The 18932-nt window shown below is 42.4% G+C and overlaps 2 protein-coding genes across 5 annotated transcripts in view; both read left to right on the forward strand.

Annotated features, from left to right (window-relative positions):
• The window catches only part of kcnn3 (potassium intermediate/small conductance calcium-activated channel, subfamily N, member 3), a 68781-nt gene extending 64258 nt beyond the window's left edge, over window positions 1-4523 (forward strand). For both annotated transcript variants that reach the window (XM_049584417.1, XM_049584418.1), the window contains exon 10: window positions 354-4523. In XM_049584417.1, the coding sequence (XP_049440374.1) occupies window positions 354-785 (432 nt within the window). In that variant the 3' untranslated portion in view covers window positions 786-4523. The remainder of the gene's footprint in view (window positions 1-353) is intronic.
• Window positions 4524-5055: 532 nt separating this feature from the next.
• Window positions 5056-17867, forward strand: LOC125893276 (uncharacterized). Of its 3 annotated transcripts, XR_007449852.1 has the most exons (8): window positions 5056-5379; window positions 9253-9379; window positions 12608-12801; window positions 14944-15014; window positions 16149-16321; window positions 16853-17023; window positions 17460-17549; window positions 17715-17867. XR_007449852.1 is itself a non-coding variant. In XM_049583847.1 (6 exons), exons 1-6 carry the CDS (start codon window positions 14804-14806, stop codon window positions 17830-17832), a joined length of 672 nt encoding a protein of 223 aa, XP_049439804.1. In that variant the 5' UTR covers window positions 14771-14803; the 3' UTR covers window positions 17833-17867. The 3 variants fall into 3 exon arrangements, 2 of the variants coding, with proteins under 2 accessions (XP_049439804.1, XP_049439805.1); XM_049583847.1 differs by lacking the exons at window positions 5056-5379; window positions 9253-9379; window positions 12608-12801 and adding an exon at window positions 14771-14852; XM_049583848.1 differs by lacking the exons at window positions 5056-5379; window positions 9253-9379; window positions 12608-12801; window positions 17460-17549 and adding an exon at window positions 14771-14852.
• Window positions 17868-18932: the final 1065 nt, after the last annotated feature.

The raw sequence follows: 18932 nt of genomic DNA on the forward strand, positions 1-18932 counted from the left end.
CTGCCTCCCTTTCATTCTCCCTCTCTTCTCTCTTATTCTCTCTTTCTTCACAGTGTTATAACGCCCACATAGAGACTTCCCTCCAGCCTCTTCTACACTCGAGTTTCTACTCCCTCTTGGACATTTTATGCTTGCTGTCTTACTCACTCCTCCCCAGCCTCAGGCTTGCCCTCTTTGCACTTTTACTACACTCTCTAACCCCTCTCGCCGTCTCTTTCCGTCCAAATGAATCTTCTTCAAACAAGCTTTAATAAAACAACCCTGATAATACTCCTGTTTACGCATTTGCAATCTGTCTCCTTTCTTCAAAGTACTCTGTGTGCACTGACTCATCTGCCACTCTCCTCTCACAGATGCAGAGTGTCATGTATGAGCTCATGTCAGAGCTCAACGACCGCAGCGAGGACTTGGAGCGCCAGATGCTATCCCTGGAGCAGCGGGTGGAGCAGCTCACCGCCGGCTTCAACACCCTGCCTGCCCACCTCTCGGCCACCCTCAGCGCGCAGCACGCCGCCCTGGTCCACTTGCTTCGGGAGAGGGATGCGAGGGACGGTAGAGGAGGTGGTGGTGGAGGAGGGGGAGGTGCTGTGGTCCCACTGTCTCCAGCTGCGTCTTTAGCCACTGCTTCAGCTTCAATTTCTCCAGTCCAGGTCGCATCTCCAGCACCACCCCCATCCCAAGTCCCCACATTGGCCTTGGAGTCCCCTCTTTCGCCCCCACCTTTGAGCCCAGAGGGGAGCCTGGAGGCTAGTCCCAACCCCAACACCTGCACTTCTAGCTGCTGAAGACAGCTGTGAGGACCAGGACAGGACATATGTGGTGGGAAAACAGGGAGAGAGGAGGGGGAGAGGGGGGGGATGTGCCAGTCCTCTCAGTTCAGACTATAGGAGAGGAACAAGGAGGGAGGAGGAGAGAGATGGGAGGTGATCCTCTGAAACTAACGCTCCATGAGGGAGGGATGAAGACGGGACTATGAGGAGAAATAATAGGATTAAGATGGAGGGCCGGTATGAATGATGAGACATGTTAGGGACTTTGGGGCGCCTTCCTTGACGAGGGAAGGAGAAGAAAAATGGAGAAAAAATGGAGACTCTAAAATGTGTAAGGGGAGGGAGAATGTCAAGAGGGTGAGAAATGGAGGTAGAGAGGATGAGGAGGGGGAAGGAGAGAGGAGGAGAAATAACGAGGAATAATTATATGAACTCAGAGCTCCTAAATGGAATCCACTCCAATTACTGAAAAAGGGCCTTTTATTCTCTCTCTGTCTCTCTCTATCTCTCTCTCTCTTTCTTCTTTTCTCCCCCTCTTTCCTTCCCTCTCTCCCAATCTTTCTCTCCCTTCATCAGGAATTAATGACCATGACTTTTTATCCTTATGATGTATTTTCTATCTGAATGCTAATTGTGTGTTAACGAGCATCCCTTTAACAGAAGGTTCGATCAATACGACCATGATATTAAAAAAAAAAAAAAACTAGTGGCATGCACTGCACACACACAGACACACAAACACACACACACACACAAAAACGTATACCGACGCATCCTCCACGCAATACAAGTTAACTCAGCACAAACATAAATACACAATCTTTCACAATGCAGGCCCTATTTAGACTCACACAAAGAAACTGTGTGCAGTAGCCCACAAGATAATACTTAAGCCTATACTGCCAAGCACTCAATGCACTGTCAATCTCCACAGAGCACTGCCAAGCAATGTAGACACACTGTAAAAAATGTTCATCCAAACGACTTATCTTTTGTGGGTGTGAGCTAATGCAGTAGTTTAGACTTACAATGCATAGTTGTGACATTTTGACTACTCAGCTGGGAGAATCGTAACCCTTCACTGCACTTCACTACAGATGTAGTCGAAATAAGTTGGTACGACACAGAGGAACATGAGTCACCGCAGCATCTGTTTGTGACGAGGAAGACAGTCGCAGATGATAGAATAACCGCGACACAACTGCAACAGGACTTTATTACTGCATTTCTTGGATTAGATGGAGCTGGACTGATGTTTAAGTGCTGTGCTGAAGTGAGACTTTGAAGAGTTTGATTATGTTTGAGTTCTGTGAATGTTTCAGAAAATGGATCATTAATATTTGTATCAAGTGCATTAACGCTGGGATGGCTGTTGGAAGAAAGACTAGATTATGGCAAAAAACCTTAAGTAAAGGTTCAGTGTGTAGGATTTGGGGGAATATATAGGCACAAGTGAAATATTTTATAATAAGTATGTTTTCTTTGGTGTATAATCACTAGAGCTTAGATCGCCCCCACCCGAGCCCGTGCATGTTCTGTCCAAGCCCGTTAACTGTTATTATGAGCCCGAGCCCGGTTTAAACCCGACATTTTTTTTAAGGATACAAACGTGGACATTGAAGGCTGACTCTCGTCTTTCTTTCCATGGCAAGCCTTCGTCATGTGCCTCTTAAGTGTCGAGGTCCCCGTCTTTTTGCTGTCATATACCAGCATCGCGCTGCACTTGGTACACTCGACGAAGCCGACACACACATTGTCACCGTCAACAACTCACGTGCGCAGCCAGCGGCGCCATCAAGGGGGCAGGTGTGATGAGTAGTAGTTGGTTCCATAGCCTAGGTCTATTATGAGGAGCCCCACCTGTCCAAGCCCAAGGATAGTGGCGGGAAATTACAGCCGGGTCAGGTTTGGGCAGAGAATCTAAACTCTAGTAATCACCTGAAAAAAGCACTGTTATGTTTTCTTACCTTAGAATGAGCCGTCTATATCTACATAGGGAGGAGGGCCTTGTCCACAGAGTCGGCCATGTTTCTACAATAGCCCAGAACGGACAAACCAGACACTGGCGTTAGATAGGGCGAGTCACGTTTCCATGTTTTTGCATTGGCCACCATAGTTTAGCAGTCCCTACATGATAAGAGCATTGCAAACACTACATTTTTAACATGAAAGCGCTCTATTCAGTGTTTTAAATCATCAAGTCTGTTTGTTGTGGAGAGGATGAGCTTCTGTAGATAATTTGGATCTTAAGGTATCAGAAAAAAATGGTGAGCGCACATAAGGAGGTGCTGAGCTAGCGGCCCTTCTCCATGCCAGGCATCATCAGAGAAACACTGATTTGTAACGTGAAACTGCTTTTTTCAGTGCTTTTACCAGTTTAGATCACCTGGTCAGTTTGTTTTGGAGAGGAGGAGATCTCTGCGAGTAATTCGGTTCCGAGTAAAAATGTCCAGAAGGAATTCCAATTGGGAGATGTTTCAGCTAGTTGCAATCTGCAATCCTCACTGCTAGATGCCACTAAATCCCCCTAAATCTTACATAATGTTCCTTTAAACTGGCATTTCAATCTGGTTGCTCTCAAAGGAACACTGACTGTACGAGACAGAGCTCTGCACAAACTTAGCATCTGGTGAGTGTTCTGCAGACAGGTAAAATAACAGTCAAAACATTATCCATCAATAATAAATGATCTGCTTATTCTTTCACCCGTCTGAAGTCAGTGGAGTCAGATCGACTGGGATGCTGTAGTATCTGTTGTTTTGCTTTCATTCTCTGAAAATATTACTTCCTATTAATTACTAAAATATTGATTTTTACATTGGTAATTTAATTGACTATAAAAAGAATCCAACAATTGTTTAGCTGTGTGTTTCTAAGTTGATGTGATTAATATTTTTTCACAGTGTACGGTTGTGTCTGTGTCCCTTCACGAAGGGGAGAAGACCTTACTTACTGCCATTCTTTTTCGAGCTTGCAGTCCCAAAACAACGCACTGTTATCATGAATGTATTCTGTGTAAAGAAATACACTCAAACACTCTTTGCTTGTTCAATCACTTAAACTGCCATGCAGACACAGGAACAGACACCTACACGCACGCACACACAAATATACACACACCTCGACAACCAAAGTGCTCTCTCTTAAATGGACTTCAATAAGAGGCAGGGAACGCTGCTGTCACTGGGGAAAAAAGATAGCAGAAGGCGTTGCAGATATCTTGACAATATTTCTGAGGGAATAACTGTGAAAATCTGGGCATGGACTTGTTACAGTGCTGTACATGGACTGCTCTTCACTGCTTTAAAACAGATCAAGGTGGACTACGGATGAACACAAGGGAACACAAATAAACCTTTTAAAGGATAAATGGCCATGAAGGAACAGCTGTTCATGAAATAAATAAAACATAGAAAGAGAGACTGAGGTTTATCTGAGTGGAATTATAATGGTGTAATGGGAAAACAGACAAGCCTACCCTTGCATTGGAGACAATACTGTCTTATAGCGACACGCTGTGGCCGGAATACTGAATTACATACGCTTGGAATATTGTATAGTATGCTGTTAACGAAATCTAGCTTTGTATTGCTTAGTCTTTTCTACCATTATGATTAAACGCAGTTATAGCTGATATCTAATATTACTAAACTATAGTATTCTTCTCATTCGTCATGACAATTATGATATATGTATTAACAATACGTTAAATAATTATGAACAAGGGAAGTGCCGTTTGAGGTTGAAATTATTTTGTAATTTTATTTTATCAGAGAGAATTAATAAAGTATATATCTATAACATCACAGCTTCCATGTTTTCTGTGTCTCTGTTTTTCGTTTTATTTTATTGTTTGTATTATTTTTGCTTCCAGTGCGGTGCTTCAGGAAAATAAAGCATGCCTTCATTGGACGAATTACCGCGGTGCAGATGAGATATATTTAATCCAGTATACCCAATCTGTATATACTGGAACGCACTGATTTTAGAGTTGCTACAGGCAATTTTACTTATTTTGTGAGTCCACGGGCGTATTTATATCATATATCTCATTCTAAAAAATATTTCTCTCTCTGATTGTGTCCAATGCATGTTATAAAGCACAATATGTTGAGTTTTTTCTGTTTGTGACGAAAAGAAAATGAAAGAGTCGTATTTTTGCTACGATGTGAAGAATACCCACAGTCTTGGGTTGCCATGGATTCAGGAGTTCCCAGGTTACGTCCCTGGCTCTGAAGTAGGTGCTCTTCCTCTCGCGATATTTGGAGAACACGGGCAGCAACTTGTTAACGGTTGATGAGTTAGCTTAACTTTAGCTAATTTTAATGTCGGTTGTGTTTTTCAAATAAGATATTGGAGTTTTGAGCCAGCTTGGTTATAAATTCGTTAATTTTTATACTTAGCTACACCTGTACTTAGTTTATACTGGAAAATTTACCTGCCACAAGGTAAATTAATAATTTTTGCTAATCCTGAGTGACGTTGAGGAAGTGACAAGCTAAAAACAAGCAATAACTATCTTCTTTGAGGTGACTTGAGCCAACAACTCGGTAATTAGTATGAAAATAATTTTCAGAGTTGCAGCTGAGAAGAAAACTGCTATTAAAGGGTGAGTAACAGCCACAAACTACGTGTTAGCTAAGTTTACTTACCCAGGGTGAGGTTATAGATAAAGTCAGTAAATAAAAAATAGAAAAAATCCCTCAATAGGAATTGGTTATTTGTTTTGGATGTGGCTCACACTGAAGGAAAGGGCACACAGTAAACAATATAATCATTGAATTGGCATTAAAATGTAATGGGTGAGAAAAAAAAGATAAATATGGCTTTGCAAGAGGTAGCACAGTGCACATATGAGCAGGTGTAAAATACTTCAGTGTTGTCAAAGGAAGTTCATGGGGAAAAACTGAATGTGTTTTTTGTTGTGTGTGGTTCTGTGCTTGTGTTAAGCCATGTGTGTAGCTTTAGGAGATCATCCAGACCTGAGGCAGCCTCTATGTCCACGACTCTCTGCCTTCATCAGTCCTCCACCTGCAACCACCGTGTCCTAGTTTCTGCTCTGTCACTGCCCCCTATGCTGGCACCTACATGATATGACCATGGGACTGTGGTGAGGGGACATGGAGACATGTTGGGCATGTGGGTGGTCAGTGAGTGCACATTTGTGTTTGGTTTTACCTTTGTCAAATTGGGGAGCAATTTCACATGTAGTTGAACAGTGATCACTGTGCTGGTGAAATAATTAAGAGTCAAAATAGGTGTGAAAATCAAAAACATGCAGCATACAGCATATTGCTAAAACTTTATTAGACTAAGAGTCAGGAAGTCTAATCAAATACTACTTGTGGCAGAAATAGGGATTAAAAAATACATATACTACAACAGCTGATTTGGCTATACAGAACTGATTTTCAATTAATTCTTTGCTTAACTTATTATGTCTGAAACGCCTGTGGCAACAACCTTCCAGGTCATTTAAATTCAGTCATGCTGCAAGATAGACTGTTTTCCATTTTCTGTAATTCAGATTGTGGTTGGAAGTGTTTCTTGCCAGAAACACTTCCAGAGAGATGCATTTTACAACACAAGAAGCATTTGTTTTAGGTTCTGCATATGTTTGTCATTTGCCCTCATTGTTATTGGGTGTAATCCTTTGTTAGGTTTATAATCTTACCCAAGCAGGCCTAGCAAAGTGTGGGTTTGGAGGGAAGTTTTAGCAGTAAAAATGCTCACAAAAGACAGCCATATAATAGTTCTCTTGTCTTTGACTTTTTGTGTTTATTTAAACAAATTTCACTGGGTCTTCATTTATCATCAGGGTAGTAAAGACCACAAAAGTGCTCACTGGCCATTCCTTATTGTGTAAATTAATGAGTTGCATTCAGTATATTGAGAACCTATCAGCAGATTACCTACCTTATTTTCAGGTTTTCTTACTGATAGTTGGCAGATGAGTCAGAGCTATTTGAATTGAACACCTTCCCGCTGGTTCACATCGGTGTTTGTCTCAAAAGTGACACACTAATCTTCTCAGGTCTTATCATGTGGAAGTCAATCTACATGAGCATGAAGGCAGTCACAGCATTTAACACAATCTCAGCTTGAACGGAAGAAATTGATTTTTGATTTTTTTTAAAAAAATTTTCATTAAACAGACATCATCATCTAAACCCAGCTTGTTGTGTGTTTAGCCCAGGGTGAAAATAAAACAGAGTAAAGGATGTGTGAACGCCAGGCAGCCTGAGGCAGTGCTCTGCCCAGGGCACAGTACATACCCAGATGTGATGAGCTTGTTATCTGTTATTTAGTGGCTGGTGCTTTACTGCTCCTGGTGTGTTCATCGACTCTCTCGTGCTATTTTCCTGATTATGTTCTGTAATTTTAAGGCCAAGGTAATGTCCACATATTGCCTTCTTTTTCAACACTATTCTCTGCTTCTCTTTTTTCCCACCTGTCTTTCAGTCCCTTTTTTTTCAGGAAACACATTTAGTGCCTCAGAAATGCTGTTTCAAGAGAGGATAGCCAAGGACCTAGAGGAAATGGAAATTGGGATAGCTTTTTACTTGTATACCAGCCAGATTTAGCCCAACGAATGAGAAAGTTATGACTGCAAGAACATTTCATTATTCAACAAAAAGCAAAAGCAAGGAATGGCCAGAATGTAACACCAGAAAGAAGACATTTTAATAAATGTACAAAAAGATGCATTGGTAGAATTAACAAAGCCTGCGTTTTGCAGGTTTTAAGCCATTTATTACATTTATACACCGCACTTATTGCAGCTGGATACTTTCCAAAGTGAAGTACTTGTACTTTAGAAATTGGTATCTGTAGCTCAGCAGGTAAAGTGGGTTGTCCACTAATCACAAGGTACGCATGTCAGTTCCAGGCTCCTGTCCACATGACGAGTAAGAACCCTAATTGTTCACGATAATTAGGCCCTGGCTTGTGCGTTGCCACAGGCGAGTGTAAATGGGTGAATGAGATCGTAATATCAATGCAGTCAATTTAGAAAATCCCACCTGACTTTGACTAAGCGCATTAGATATTGTGTGTTCTATGGTGTAAATGTAATTACACTAATCATTTTCCTTACATGGCTTTTTATACTCTCCTTCCCTCTGACTGCCCGTATGTGACCTTTGGTTTTAGGGGTTACCAGTCATCTGTCAAGCAACAACAACCAGACAACTTTAATGACATCATCAGAGCGAATCAAGACACAGCCACCCTGACAGCTGTCTGGAGAAGTTTGCACTGCCTGTTTCACATCCCAGTATCCATACCAGTGCTCAACTTCTATTTGTTATGTTGTGCTCTCATGACCTACAGATATTCCTTAGGGAACACAGTCTTCTTGCCCAAGGGTTGGCCCATCATCCCAACCTTATTAAAGTGAATTTATGATTTGAGTTCTAATCCTCTCCCTTATCTCTAAAAAATGAAGTCCCTCACAAAATAGATTTTTTTTGCTAAACGCCTGCGCCTGAGGACAGTTTGACCATGTAATTTCTGAGGAAATACACAGCTTGCATGCATGCAGTCACACAAAGCATACAGCCACATAAAAGTCTATTTTCCTCTTGTATCTTTTTCAGCAGGCCTGGTTGATTCTGCTGAACTCCCGCTGCTCTGTCTGCATGGTGGAGTCATGCGGCCTCATTACACCCAAAAACAGAGACCTAACCCCAGCCTGTATTGGCCGGGATGGCTCATGTGTTTTCGTGCGCGTAGCTTTGTCAGTGGACGAGGAGGCAGGCAGGTGGATGCTGGAGGTCGGCCACCATTATTGCCTGCCTGTACTCGTCCACAATCATATGGTTCACCTGTCAACTGTAATGTTTTCATTATGACACAAATGTCACCAGGTTCTGTCAGCAGGAGACTGTTTCCATCGCAACAGTGTCTTTTATCTCTAACTTCTCTTTGTGCTGACAGCAGAGATGAGTGGTGTACTGGATGCTTCTGCCACCAAAACATAATGTTGTGGAGATGTGTAGCTGTATAACATTGCTACAGGGGACAGCACACACATGTATGCAAACATACACAGGGTGCCTGAAGGTCCTAAAAAAGTGTTTAAATGTCTTAAATTCAATTTAATAGGCCTTAAAAGTCGTAAAAGAGTCTTAGATTCGAATTTGTGAGGTCTTTATTGCCACAAACACTGTATCTAATTTCATTTATCCAGCTTTTAATTTCTTTTTGTCAAAATGAGTCAAGCTCTTCTGTGTGAAAGTCCACTTTATTTGATATTACACATTTTTATAATCTAATACTGTACTTAACCTGAGAGCAAAATGTAGCTTAACCTGAATTACTCTGATAACCGTATCCTTACATTAAACCTACCTCTGCATGGGACCACATGCACACTAGATTTATCTTAGAAAGTTCTTAAAAAGCATTACATTTAAGCATCTGATACCTGTAGACACCCAGACACACACTACTGCTCACTCTCCCTCCCTTTTCATAACAGTGAAATCCCTCTGATGACCCCACCAGTCACAGTCCACCAGAAAGTGGAGATCTGTGAACCCCTCAGTCTGTCTTATATCCTGGTGTTTCCCTGGCAACCAGAGGGACAGATCTACCAACACATACAGGTCTGTACATGCGTGCATGCATGAAGGTGTGTATTTATGTACATGTGATGAGAGGGATTTGAGGCAGCATTGCATGCAGAAAGACTGTGTTTGTCGTGCATTTGTGAGTGTTTATGAATGTGCCTAAATATGAGCAGGTAGAAATTGGGACACAGCATTATAAGCTGGTCAGAGAGTGACAGTGATGTTGCCGTGGTGATGATGAAAGGAGAAATAATAGCCCTAAAGAAGCTGGGCCAGACTGCGATTCACATATCAGATACACTTAACTCTCAACGCACCACCATATGAGAGGTGAGTGCACACGCACACACAAAATGAGAGAAATTAAATGTTCATACAAAAAAAACACCCAAATATTAAACTTTTGTGTCATGTTGACACCTGCCCTGTCTACCCTTCTCCATCCTGCTAATCCCCTTTTTGTGACTCTGTCAGTCTCCATCTGTCAAATAGATGCCCTCTGACATTCTCTGCCCTTAGCCAGTCACATGACCCTGGTCCTCCCTGCACACCTGTCCATCAGATAGATAGGTACCCATGGGGGGATTGGTATGCAACACAATCACAAAGGCATTTTATCGCATAATCACCATAAATGTACACATACCAGTATCACTGACATCATTCCCTCTTTTAGTCCCAGACTGGATTCTATAAACCTGCCTGTGTTTGCTAGTCTGTGATCTGCTTTCTGCCAAAGCTTCATTGGATTTGTTTGCCTCTTTGGACTGCCATCATGTTGCCAAACTGTAAGCCTTGTTATGAAGCACAGTTACAAGCAAAGTGCCTTCAGTTGAGTTTGCTTCTACTTTGTGTCCCCCTGAAAGTCCTCTTTCCTGTTGTTCCATACGTGAACAGTGACACCTGAGCTGCGTTCCAGTGCTCGACTATTTGGTATGCCAGAAAAAGTTTTAGCATGTCCCAGCAATTCGTATGACAAATGTAGTATGCCAAAAATACCAGGATGTCCTGCTGCATGCGATCACATTTTGCAGTATGAAAGCTAGTATGCTTTTTGGGCTATTCTGACCCACAGTCATCTTCATCACATTGACTGAATGGTAAACAGATGACAGATAATTTGAAACTTCATATAACTTGAAAATTAAAACTGCATACACTGCAAAGTAACAACAGCAGAGCTCTCCGGTTTGACCTCTGTCTCTGGCAAGCTCAGGGAATGGCATTTTGTTATATCTCCAAGGTAACATTAAGTGATAATGTTAAGATCTGTTGCGCTCCAAATCACATACTTCTTCTTAAAATTTTGCACCAAGGAGTGTGACAGATATATGAGCAAGAGGGTCAAAGGTCAAGGTGCAATTTGATGACAAAGTAGTATGTCGGAGTTGAATGCATAAACCATGCATCAATGTATACTTTTGTAAGTTTCAGTGTGTACTGAAAGTAAAGAGAAAGATTATGCGATTTGGAAAGCAGAGCATGAGTGTGTCTGAAATCGCATACTAACGCACTAAATACTGCGTACTTAGTTCGTGTGTACTACATACTGCTTACTGATTTGATGATCAAGTATGCCATTACCAGCGGACTGTTCACACTGAATACTAAACTCAACCAATGCATCTCATGACTGAGCTACTGTTGAATGAAAATTGTTTATTACAAATATAAGTCAACATTACCTCTCACACTCAGTTTAATATATTATTTTAGTGCAAGTTATTAAATATTTTTTCTACAGGGCATTATATATGTGAGCGCCTACATTTTTCATATTTGTGCATGCTCCGTTGCTGACTGGTGCCAGAACCATCTAACTTGCATTCTACCAATGCACAGTCTGAAGGGACGCAGTGCATTTTGGGGCGGTTGAGTATGTATAGTAAGCTCATGCTGTATACTCAGAAATACTTGCTAATCTAATATACATTCGGGCATTTCTCATGTACACAAAATGCACATATTATGCAGTTGAAATGCACTACAAACTTAATTTTACATAGTACTTCGTTTGTCATACTTACTTAGTGTGTATATTATGATAGTATGTGATTTTGAACATAGCCTGTTATTTTTTAGTTATATATCTTTCTTTTCTTCTCTCGTCTGTCCACGTCTTTGTTGAGTTTAGGTAATGTGCCAGTTCCTTTTTCGGCGGGACATTGGCTCTTCTCCACATCCATTGTCAGGCCTCTTTTCTCAGTCAGCACCACCTCTCTTTTCTTTTTTTAACAACTCGGAGGCCACAGACTGCTTTCTGATGAACCTCTCCATGTCAGCATTTGGCCTCCTGGTGTTATAATTGTATTCTAAGTAGGGATAAATAGTGTGTGTACTCTAACACATACACAATCATGGAAGTAATGTTGACATTCCATTAGCGATACTGGATAAAGATATTAATGTGTGCGCGGTCGGTTGGCAAAACAGATCAGATTACAGGCTCTTAAATGTCTACCTGATCCATTCAAGCTTTAAGTTAGTGTGCAGTCAGCTTCCTGGGCATTAGAATCTAACCACACCCTCACTGTTCTACAGTCCTTTAATTTTTTTGAAATCAATAAATGTTTTATGTCATTTTTATGCCAGGACCCAAGAAGTTTGGCTTGCGCCCAAACAGGAGTAATGCAGTAAAGCAGACTGTGCATAATATTTCCAGCCTGGCAGTTTAATGAAAGGGGATCATCATTGCTGGAAAAAAAAATATACAGATTTGCTATTCATATGGTCCCCAGGGAGCTGGCTGCTGTATGAGAGTAAGTTTAGTGTCCTTTTTTATCACATGCCTACTCAGTATGCATAAATGTTTGTAAACCTTGTTGATCATGGTTCAGGTTGCTGTGCAGGTAGAAGCAGTAGGTCCAGGACAAACCCGTCACCATCACCACAGAAATGGACCGGTACAATATGAGCTCCATGGCAACTCAGGCCGCCCACACTCCCCTCAGGCTGCGTGCCGGGCGACGTGCCTGTATGTGTGTGAGAGAGAAGGAGTAAGAGAGCAGAGGTTGTTAATTGATCTATTTTTCAGGCTGTTCAGTTGAATCGGGATGAAGGGATAGACGTTGGGGTTTTTAATGATGCCACAGGGGAGTTGTGCTCTGCTTCCTCCCCTCACAGGACTTCTGCTGTTGCCACTTGTGCTGACATAACTCGGTTACCTGTTACTCCTCTGCATATTATGCTCACAGCCGGGCCCCGGTGCCACTCACGCGTTTAATTACCAATTCACTCTTTCTTTTTCTCTCTCTTTCGCTCTAGGTTTCTGTGTCTGAGGCGCTGCCCTCTGTCAGAGTGTCATGCCTCATTGTTTATGAAGCAGGGCTCAAGTTGTGGCCTCTGCCCTCTTGGAGGAGGATGTAGACAAGCCGAAGGCGGAGACAGTCAGCCAATTAGAGTCTAGGAACGGTCAGCACCATGCCAACAGTGCTGCTCGTCTGGCTCTCAGCATCCAGGTGGGACTCTGGTTCAAGTCAAATGAGATATTTTTAGCATCATAGCCCTACTCAACAGTTATCTCTTGACATCAGCACTCTGGGAGCATTTTTAAATTATATCTGTGTGTGTCCAGCCGCAGCCATCAAAGGAGGGGAGGAGGCTGAAAGTGAGCTGTAGCTATCCTGCTTCTTTGTCTTACCCCCCTCCTCTTTCTCCTCCTCCATCCAGCCCGAGCCGTGCCCTGAGTCCCAGTATCCCACAAGCACAGCAAGTTTCTTCATTTAGTTTTATTTCTTCTGCTCTGTTCTGTCTTGCCTCCCTGCCGCAAGAGCTATACCTTATTCTGCTTATCACACTTGTGCACTCAAAGACAGATGCCTAGTCTTGCACGCACACACACACACGCACACACACACACACACACACACACACACACACACACACACAGGATTACACTAGAATTTCTTATTCATTTGAACCTTGTACTATCACCCCCCCACTCCCCCCCTTTCTCTACCTCCTTCCATCCCTGCCCAGCTACTTGCCTGAAAAGTGATGTGGGTTTCCATAGCAACCGTCTGTGTCTGTACCAGAGGGGAGTTTCCTTACACGGACTAGAAAGGATGCCGGGGAGTCACAAAAACACACACACACACGCATGCGTTTGTGAAACTGTTGATTAGCAATCAGCGTGTCCTTCACACTGACTCTTTCCTTTTAATGAGCTCAGAGAAAGCTGTTGATTGGGTGATTCCAACAGGAATAGGCCTGAGTGTTGTACAAATTGGACATTCAAATCAAACTGATGTTGTGGCTCATGATGTAATGTGGAAAAAATTATAGAACCACTGAAGTGCCATCAATGATAACAGTGATGTTTCCGGATTGTAGGTTACAAATAATTTTGTATTGCTTTACTATTTTTATCAACAATTCTATAGCTTGATATTATCATGTATAACAAATTAGGTTATTTGTGTTGCATTTCTGCATTTCTGTGTAGAGTTTGTGTCTGTGTCTATTTGCTGCTGTGGTGCAGCTCTCACTTTCCACAGGAATGTAGGTCAGGTGGACGGGAGACTGTAAATTGCCTATTGTCGTGAGTGTTTTTGTGTGTTCCCTGTCTTCCACCAAATGCATGCACAGATTAGATCCTAGGTTGCTATGACCCTGGGTAGGAGTGAATGGGAATAGACAATGGACGAATACAATGAATGGATGGATGGGTAAATGAAAGGAGCTAAATGGAAGTTTTGTATATGGCATACAGCAGCACGGGCATTTAGATTCATCATTTTCACATTTCTGCAAGCCCTGTCTATGTCCTTTTGAAACACATCCTTTATGAATTATTGCTCAAATAGAAAATGTATTTGTTTTTTGTGTGAACTACCAGTTGAAATATGTATGAGTATGCTCATCAAATGCATTTTTCTGACTGCAGAACTTTTCTGACAGGGGAAAATAATCCATTCGCTGCCTGTGCAAACACACTCAGTAACAACTTGGCTAAGCAAAATAACTGAGTGTCATCTGGCTAGTGATTATATATTTACATTTTCTGAGCCTCTCTCCCATGCAGACTATTGACAGCAGCCCTAACACATTATCTGTCTCATCCATTAGGAGCGAGACTGCAATTAGCCAACACAAAGAAGTGTGCTCAAACATTCTCAGGTTGGAGCAGCCTGTGTTTACATCTTCTCTCTGCCACCCTGTTTTTCTCCTTCCAACTCATTTCCCTCGATCGCGCTATTCACCGCTTTGCATAATGATCTGAACAAATATTTTGGTACTTTTACCGCCGAAATGAGCCGCACTATAAATTATTTATTCCTATGTCCATCCTCAGCCTCCTTTTGTAGCTCTCTCCTCTGCTTTCTCCACAGTGTCATGTAGGCAGAATGTAGAGCTGCAGTTAGCAGGGTTTGACCGGAGGGGGGTGCAGTTTGACAACCTCCCCTGCATTCTCAGTGACTCCTCAAACTCCTCTTCATCTCCCTAAATGTTCTTTCACACATGGCGCTGGCAGACACGCTCACAGCGCGCAGACTATTTAAGCTACATGGTCAGAATAATTAATGCAGGAAATGATCACAGACACAGGAATGATTAATTTCAAGCTGTGACCAACTGACATGACTGATTGTCTCTACCAGGTCGCCGGGCTTTTAATACTCGCGGCCATTCAGGGATAGCATCCATCACAGTGACCCTCACTCCTGCGGAGGTCTGTGTAGAGTGTGCATGTGTGCCTGTCTGTTTCTGTGTGCGTGCATGCAAGCTGGTGTGTGTGTGTGTGTGTGTGTGTGCATGCATGCAGTATGTGTGCATAGCACGGTTGTCTGTGTGTCTTTTTAAGCATATGTTTACTCATTTATCAGCTTTATGACTGTAGAGCTCGGGGGCCACTACTCTGCCTCTGTGAGATGGCGAAAGTTATGCAGCAGACGCACCCTAAACCTTTACAACCACCCTGATGTAACTCACGAGGGACACACACTTACACTCCTATTTCATCATATTTACCTCCTGTTACCTAGACAGAGAAGACGTCAAACCTATCCAACCAAAATGTCTCTCTTTTGTTGTCTCTTTTGTTCGTTAGTCTCTCTCTCTGTGTAACACAATGTGAGTGTAGTCTAAATTGTTTTTCACTGTTATTTTGTGCAGCAGAAAGATTCCTGTTTGCCACGGCTTACGGTAAACAGGATCCTTTCATGTAGCCAAGGCAGTTCAGGATAATTGGAAGTGGGGAAAAATGGGGAGATAATGCCTGAGTTTGCCTGCTGATTTCGCAACAGATCAACCAGTCATCAAAGTCATTACTGATACAATAAGCAATTAAAGTGAGCGTGCTGCAAATGGTGTTTTTACTATCCAGTTGCCACCTGCTTTTTGGCATTAATCATTTTTATAATGTTGTTTTTAATCTAAAAATTAAATACCAGTAGATTTCATGTGCGTGTGTCAGTGTGTGCGTGTGTATGTATGTTCAAATTCAAAACAACTTTATTAATCCCACTAGGGGCAATTAGTTACTGGCAGTGTGTACACAGAGAAACAACAATATAGAAACAAATACACCACAGAGCTAAAATGTGGAATAATGTGTGTGTGTGTGTGTGTGTGTGTGTGTGTGTGTGTGTGTGTGTGTGTGTGTGTATTAGTGTGTATTAGTGTGGCATATAGGTGATAGAGATGGAGGATTACATGTCAGCAGGCATCTGCTAAGGGGTCACTGACACTCACCTCTCACCTTTACCATTGGATGTACTTTAAACAATGGGGGGGGGGTAAATTTTACACAGAAATCAAGAGTCTGTTTTTTACAACCACTGTGTGTTGTTGTCTTGTGTACCAGAGATGCCATCTGCCCTGTGCGCCGCGCTCTGTGTCAGTATGTGACAGGACACGGCTTGTCACTGCGCACCCCCGGGGGATTCTGACAACTGGCCCAGACACTGCCTCTTGCTCTGCTGGAGGTCGTTGCCATGGAGACGTGGGGTCAGCCAGACCCTGCTCATCAGTGTTCAGGTCAGTTAATTGTGCACTGGATGCTAATTATGTGTAATGACTCTGTCCTTTGCGAAGGAGAAACTCAAACAAACAAAATGCTCTGTGCGTGTGTGTGTGTGTGTGTGCGAGAGTGTGTGTGTTGAACTGTAGGTCTCTCCAGTGTGGTTTGTGCGTCTATTCAGGCCAAGTCAACCTGTCTTCCCTTTTGTCGTAGGGTGCCCTTCTGTGACAACCTTGTGCAATAGCTCCACACTCACAACACACACACACACACACACACACACTCTTCCTCGCCCCCCACCCTCTCCTGTACACTTTTGTAATTGCTACACAGTTTCTGCTTCTTTTTCATTCTGTCTTTCTCCCCAATTGTCTTTCATATCACTTTTCCATTCTACAACTTTTGCTTTGCCAGATTTAAAGCTGGGATGAGAATGCAAACCGCTCAGATCAATACTATAAAAACTCATCTGGCCATGCCTCAGAATGATTTCTCTGCCCTTCGCTATCGATCCCCCTGTCCCGTCCTCCTCTCTGCCTCCCACTCAGAGATGACCTGGCACGGATGACTTCAGCTTTCATCTATCGGTGTCCAGGACAAAGAGTTTTAGCAGTGCTAGTTGACCCCACAAACACATCCCTTGGTGACCATACTCCCCTGCATGTCCTTCCTGCTATGTCCGCCTCTCCGTATCCATTCAGATGGGGAATGTGCTGTGCGTAAGTACCACACAAACAGGAGAGCATACAGCAAACCAAATTTGTTGCTCAGAGCAGATGGGTGTTTAATTAGGTGTTTCAGGGCAGCCCTAGAGCATCTTGGGACAGGGATGGTCTATTACAGGCTAAGTAAGAACAGCTAATTTTTGGATAAAGGAACAGACAGTCTATGGGAGTGTGTCATGTGTCTTCAGCCTAAAAGTTGAGACCTTCACTACCCCCATCCTTTCATCTCTAAAGACTGACTCCTCGACCAAACGGCCTTGCACGACTTCATTCCCAACACCAACTGGAAATACTTGGAAAAACACAAACACCAGTCACTGCTTATCTCCTCACAGACACAGACATCATATATTGTGAGGTACAGAATACCCAGCAATCTTACCAATATGGATCGTTTGTCTTCCTATTGCTCTTAATATGTGTTGATCAGTTTCACTCACCCTACAAGCAAAGCTACAAGGAGGCTGCACCCTGAGACGCTGCACTGTAGCACCCCCTACCTACAACTTCACACTTTACAGTCAGTACTGAAAGTATCAACACACTGTGATCACAACATCAATTACAAACATTAAATAGCTTTTTATAATCCTGGGCTATGAAGGGTTTCACTGTACAAAGTGTATTTTGTGTACTCTCAGGAGGGGTCAGCTGCTCTCCAGTGAGTCTCATGTCTCTCTTTCAGCCTCTTTGTGGGGTCAGTCCCATTTCTGTGGCAGCTGCTCCAGGTGTCGAGCTCTACCTGCCGACGTGCCACTGTTTTGTGCCACCCTGGCCCTAACTGGCCCTCTGCTTGGGTTTGAGCTTACTCTGATGGATGCCAAGGAATTGCTCTCATCCCTGAAGGTGTGTTAAATACAAGCATACAAAGATATAAACACAGTGAGCCTTGGAGTGTATTTAAAGTCTTTTGCGTACCTAAAATAAAATGCTCTGGCTTAGTATGAAATCTGTGCATCTGCAGCCTTGATGTGAAGTAGTTCTGTTCACTTAGAAAACAAGCTGTTTCGATTGCTGCCATTATCTGTCGTCACCTTATTTTGAAAAGGAAAAATACTCAACTTAGTATTGACTCATTATTCCCACCGCCGTAGCCTGAATAATCTGCTGTCTGAGCTCTGATATTGTGAGGAGAGCTCCTCAGTAGCGCTGTCTGTAATCAGGAATGTCGGGCCCTTGAGAAGGTTCAGTGAATGGGCCTTCACCAGAACTCCTTTACTCATATCAACACATATGCATGCTCTCTCCCTCGTACTTGAGATAAGTAAATATCTCAGGCCATGTGGCTGGCCGCCCGCACTTTTGCCATGGTTGTGTACTAAAAACAAATGACTAATATTATTTCAGGAGAGATTATTTTCATTATAAAACAGGCTACATTTTACCAACGCAACAATTTTTTGTTGTTTCAATAAGTGATGGTGAATATTTTGGTTCAACATTAAATATGCTTATCATTGCTTATATTAAATTGAACATGTGTATGTGGGCCTGAGAAAAGGTTCCCCTTTTGCTCCCCTCACTGGACAGGTGTCAGTCCTAATTCTGTCTTTCATGAGATAGAATCTGTTTGAAAAATAAACTGGATTAGGATACTGTGAAACTGGGTTTCTGCAGCATTCACCAAGTTACGTTCAAGGCTTTTAAGAACCTTAATAGCACATAAAATACAATTTATTACCTGTTTCACAGTCACGCTGGCTGGTGTGATGATAAACCAGTAGGGACCTTATGACCTGGAATTATTTATTATATCACATTTTTTTCCAGTACCTCCCAACAGTGTAAATCAATAATTCCTAATGATATAATTAATTAAATTGGTGTGACATGTATCCGGATAAGCTGCAAAAATGAAGGAAATTGATGAACCAATTAAAAATGATGAATGCACTCTAGTTTT

Source organism: Epinephelus fuscoguttatus, linkage group LG8 (assembly GCF_011397635.1).
Source record: "Epinephelus fuscoguttatus linkage group LG8, E.fuscoguttatus.final_Chr_v1".
NCBI classification, from domain to species: Eukaryota; Metazoa; Chordata; class Actinopteri; order Perciformes; family Serranidae; genus Epinephelus; species Epinephelus fuscoguttatus.

Bases quoted from the DNA above. Each gene is read 5' to 3' on its own strand.
- LOC125893276 (XM_049583847.1), top strand. From the start codon at position 14,804: ATGGCGCTGGCAGACACGCTCACAGCGCGCAGACTATTTAAGCTACAT. The intron at 15,015-16,148 runs GTCTGTGTAGAG...CTTGTGTACCAG, and splicing joins TGACCCTCACTCCTGCGGAG to AGATGCCATCTGCCCTGTGC. The intron at 16,322-16,852 runs GTCAGTTAATTG...CCTCCCACTCAG, and splicing joins CCCTGCTCATCAGTGTTCAG to AGATGACCTGGCACGGATGA.